The sequence below is a fragment of the Octopus bimaculoides genome, chromosome 1, assembly GCF_001194135.2.
Source record: "Octopus bimaculoides isolate UCB-OBI-ISO-001 chromosome 1, ASM119413v2, whole genome shotgun sequence".
Taxonomy (NCBI): Eukaryota; Metazoa; Mollusca; class Cephalopoda; order Octopoda; family Octopodidae; genus Octopus; species Octopus bimaculoides.
The window spans coordinates 553,248-557,582 of NC_068981.1; the positions used below are offsets into that span (position 1 = coordinate 553,248).

General features: G+C 36.7%; 1 protein-coding gene across 1 annotated transcript in view; it reads left to right on the forward strand.

Moving 5' to 3' along the window:
• Positions 1 to 4,335, forward strand: part of LOC106881984 (serine/threonine-protein kinase 36) — a 168,015-nt gene that overhangs the window by 121,666 nt on the left and 42,014 nt on the right. The window contains exons 24-25 of the mRNA XM_052974262.1: positions 1,065 to 1,289; positions 3,815 to 3,918. Coding sequence (XP_052830222.1) covers positions 1,065 to 1,289; positions 3,815 to 3,918 — 329 coding nt within the window. The remainder of the gene's footprint in view (positions 1 to 1,064; positions 1,290 to 3,814; positions 3,919 to 4,335) is intronic.

Consider the following 4,335-nt stretch of genomic DNA (forward strand, 5'->3'; position numbering starts at 1 on the left):
GGTGACACGTAAAAGCACCCACTACACTCTCTGAGTGGTTGGCATTAGGAAGGGCATCCAGCTGTAGAAACTCTGCCAAATTAGATTGGAGCCTGGTGTTGCCATCCAGTTTCACTAGTCCTCAGTCAAATCGTCCAACCCATGCTAGCATGGAAAGCGGACGTTAAACGATGATGATGATGATGATGATGATATATATACATATATACAACAGGCTTCTTTCAATTTCTGTCTACCAAATCCACTCACAAGGCTTTGATTGGCCCGAGGCTATAGTAGAAGACACTTGCCATTGGTGCCACGCAGTGGGACTGAACCCAGAACCATGTGGCTAGGAAGCAAGCTTCTTACCGCACAGCCATCCTGCATCTATTGTTTACATAATAATTTGTATCATTTTCCTATCAGTATTTTGTTATACACAGAGTGTCTATAAGTTACCTTTATAATTTTAAAAGTACCGAAAAAATAAATTAAATGGAAAACTCAGCAGAGTTTAAAGGCAAAACAAAGGCAAACAAAGTTTTATTAGAAACATTGGAACACTTTTAATAATAAAGATTGTTTGCCAACATAACATGGGAGCTCTGATTCGTCAATATCAACATTTTTTTGGCCATCTTGGAAACATCTGAATCTCTCGTACACTTGTGTGTGGTTCATACATTCCTCTCCATACATTTTCTGCAACTTTGTGTAGACCTCTGAGCAGGTATCACCATGACCACTTTTTTGGTTTTGGTCAACATGACAATCACACTCTAAACAGTTTCCTTCCAAGCACTGCGTAAACAACGGAAGTGAACTAGAATGTTAAAACTTAGTGCACAGCAGAATTCAAAGTCAATCTTTGCCAAGTAGCTTCACTCTGCAGTCTTTAGCTTCATTATTATGACAACAGTCCAGGTACTTATTGATCAGACCTTGTATTACAAAAAATATTACAAATGATAGTCGAATGATATTTTTGTTTCTCTTATTTCTCCCATCTCCTTTGCCACATTTTCTCTTTCTATTTTTTTTTTTTGTTTTAGTGATGTGTTATTTTTATTGTCCACTTTTAGGGGGATATTCCAATGATCCAGCTGTTTACCGAAACTGGTGTTTGGGACATTTTATGGCACCGAATAGCCCAGGCTCTTCAAGTGAACAATCCACAAAGTAATCGACCAATCCATGATCTAGAAACCAGCTTGGATGCCAACCACTTCCAGAAACCTGACTGGTCTTTGGTCTCTCCTCAAGGACTTGTTGCAGCTTTGGAAATTGCTGTCAATGTCTTCACTAAAGTAAGAAAAGAATCTGTAATATAAACAAAGAAAATGAAATAATTCCAAGACATCCACTTGATTCAGTTATTCTTAAATGATTGGATTATTCAGACAAATTGATAGTATTGTCTTACAGTAGGTATCCATCGGTCTCGAGAGGTCATGAATTTGTGCCCAAATCAATCATGTCAGCTGCTGATGGTGGTGCAGCATCGGTTGTGACTGTACAGGCCTACATGGGAATACAGCGACTGCATTTGAAGGAGCTCTCTGCTGGTGCTGCTGATTTTTCCTTCAGTGTTGGCCCTGTGCCGTTATATTGGCCCATTTTTATTTCTGTGAAGAAGTGATTGATATAAGTCTAGTGTCTGTCTTTTGACGTGTCCAGTATGAGAGACCCTACTAGGAGCTTGTTCTCAGCTGGTATATCTCTCAGGGTCATTGAGGTGGACAAACTATCACACCATAATGGGGTTGAACCTTGTGATGGATTATAATAATACATTAAAAGCACATCTGAGCGTGATTGTTGACAGGGCCATGGATTGGCTCCTATGCCGGTGGCATGTAAAAAGCACCATTCGAGCGTGATCGTTGCCAGCGTCGCCTTACCATAACATTCGAGTGTGGTTGTTGCCAGTGCCGCCGGACTGGCTCCCGTGCAAGTAACACGTAAAAAACACCTTCTGAGCATGGCCGTTGCCAGAACCACCTGACTGGCCCTCATGCCTGTGGCACGTAAAAGCACCCACTACATTCTCAGAGTGATTGGTGTTAGGAAGGGCATCCAGCTGTAGAAACTTTGCCAGATCAGAATGGAGCCTGGTGCAGCCTTCAGGCTCACCAGTTCTTAGTGAAACCGTCCAACCCATGCCAGCATGGAAAGCAGACATTAAATGATGATGATGATGAGATTGCTATAGAAGTTAAACTCTAAAGTAGTAATGGTCCTAAATTAAATTAATTACACATGGTTTCTATTGTTACTATAATGGTTTAGGTTCTTCAGAGTTGATTAATGACATACCTCTAGTAGTCAGGTACCCCAGAGCCATTTATCTTTCAATCTCTAGTTGCTCTTATTGCTTCTAACACTCCTACCACCCCCACCACTCTCCTACACTAACCATCAACCCTAGTCCTTCAGCCACAGAACAACATCCCTCTAGAATTTCCTCCCTGCTCATGTTCTTCTGAAGGTCCTCACCTGCAACAGTTTATTCAGAGCATTAACAATATCAAACTCACTGGTCTCAGAAAGCCTGCAAAAGTCTTGAACACTGTGTCGTCTTCCAGATGGTTATAAGACATTTCACAGTAAACATTTTTGCAGTAGGAAAATTCACCATAAAAAATTTTGTCAGTCAGACAAGAATAAAAGTTTTTTTATACCAGCATTTAAAAAAAAAAAGAATGATGTGAGTTTTTATATAAGCATTAAATAGGCAAGTCTTTATTTAACATCAGACATTAAAAAAATAGTTATAGGAAATTTCACCATAAACATTTTTGCCATAGGATCATTCATCATAACAAATTAAATTTCATTTTAAATGACTTCATTACATTTTTTTTTAATGTTTGACATTAAATAAAGATTTGCTTATTTAATGTTTTTATAAAGGTTTTTATCAATCTTTTTAAATCAAAAATATGCTGATGTAATATTTTTTATCTTTGTCCATGCTGCAAATTGTTTTACGATGAATTTTCTTTAGGGTGAATCTTCCAGACTTAACAAGTAAAAGAAAAGCTGTTAATCATAAAAACAGAAGACCTCATAGCAGCTAAATCTCCCTCAATTCCCACTGTACATTCTTAAAATAAGAAGGAAATGTGTATCCGAGATAATGTAATCTTAGATACACCACACCTTAATAAAAGACAGGGTGGCCATGGCTAGAATGTCTTTGATCATAGGTCTGCTTTATCAGTGCTGACTTGAAGTTAAGCAACAGATGTTTCAAGTGTAATAATGGGCAGAGTATCTTTATTTAGCCAGTGTTTTTGGTAATAATGCTTCATACATAACCACACACACACACACACACACACAAATTCTTCGTTTACTCTCACCTTACCTCCTCTTCTATGCAAATATACATTTACATACACACATACAAGCATGCATACACAAAAGCATAGGATCAGATCTTGGACAGAGTCAGAGCAGACCTTGAAGAGAGAAGGAAGTCACTGAAAAGATTGCAAACAGTGATGAAAGAACTTTGACTAACAAACAGCAAATTAATTGTTTAACCAATACATTAAATAAATGATCGATTAGTTTGTTGGTTAGATATTTAACCAATTGGCTAGCAATTAAGAAGTGATATTAAACCAGTGCATGTGTTATTATTGGCTTAATGACCCTCCCAAGACAGCAATATTTGTTTCAACATACAAATTCACATTAAGTAACTTGCAAACTAAATACATAAATGGAGTTTCCATATTATTCTTATATCATTATTTTTTTTTATTAAACAATTCTATATTGTTACTAATACTGGTTGAATAATTTTTTTTTTCTTTTCTTACAGGTTCCTCAGGAATTTGTCACTTATTTATCTGTACCTGACAAAATATTTATGCTAACACTTAACCATTTGTTAACCAAGGAATTTCTTGCAATCCTCATTAAAAGGTATCTGTGGTCTTGAATTGTTCATGAAATGCTGTTTGATCTTTTTTTTTTCTTTTTCAGTTCATCATTTTTAACTATGATTTGTTTTATTTTTTAAAAAAGTTTTTCAAGATGGCCTACCATTATTTTTGTTAGCTTGACATCTCAGACAGATACATGAGGAGTTTCCATACATGTTTCATCCATCCGATTCACGGATGGTAGATTCAAGGTGGTAGACAGCCTGAGACTATAATAAAAAACACTTGCCCAGGGCGCTGCACACAAGGATTGAACCCAAAACCATGTGGTTACAAAGTGAGCTCCTTAACTACACAGCCACAGCTATAAACAATACTGAGATTTCAAAATAGATTCTTTTTTTTTTATTAATACATTTCATATAAAATAATAATAATTAGATTTTTCTTTCTTTTA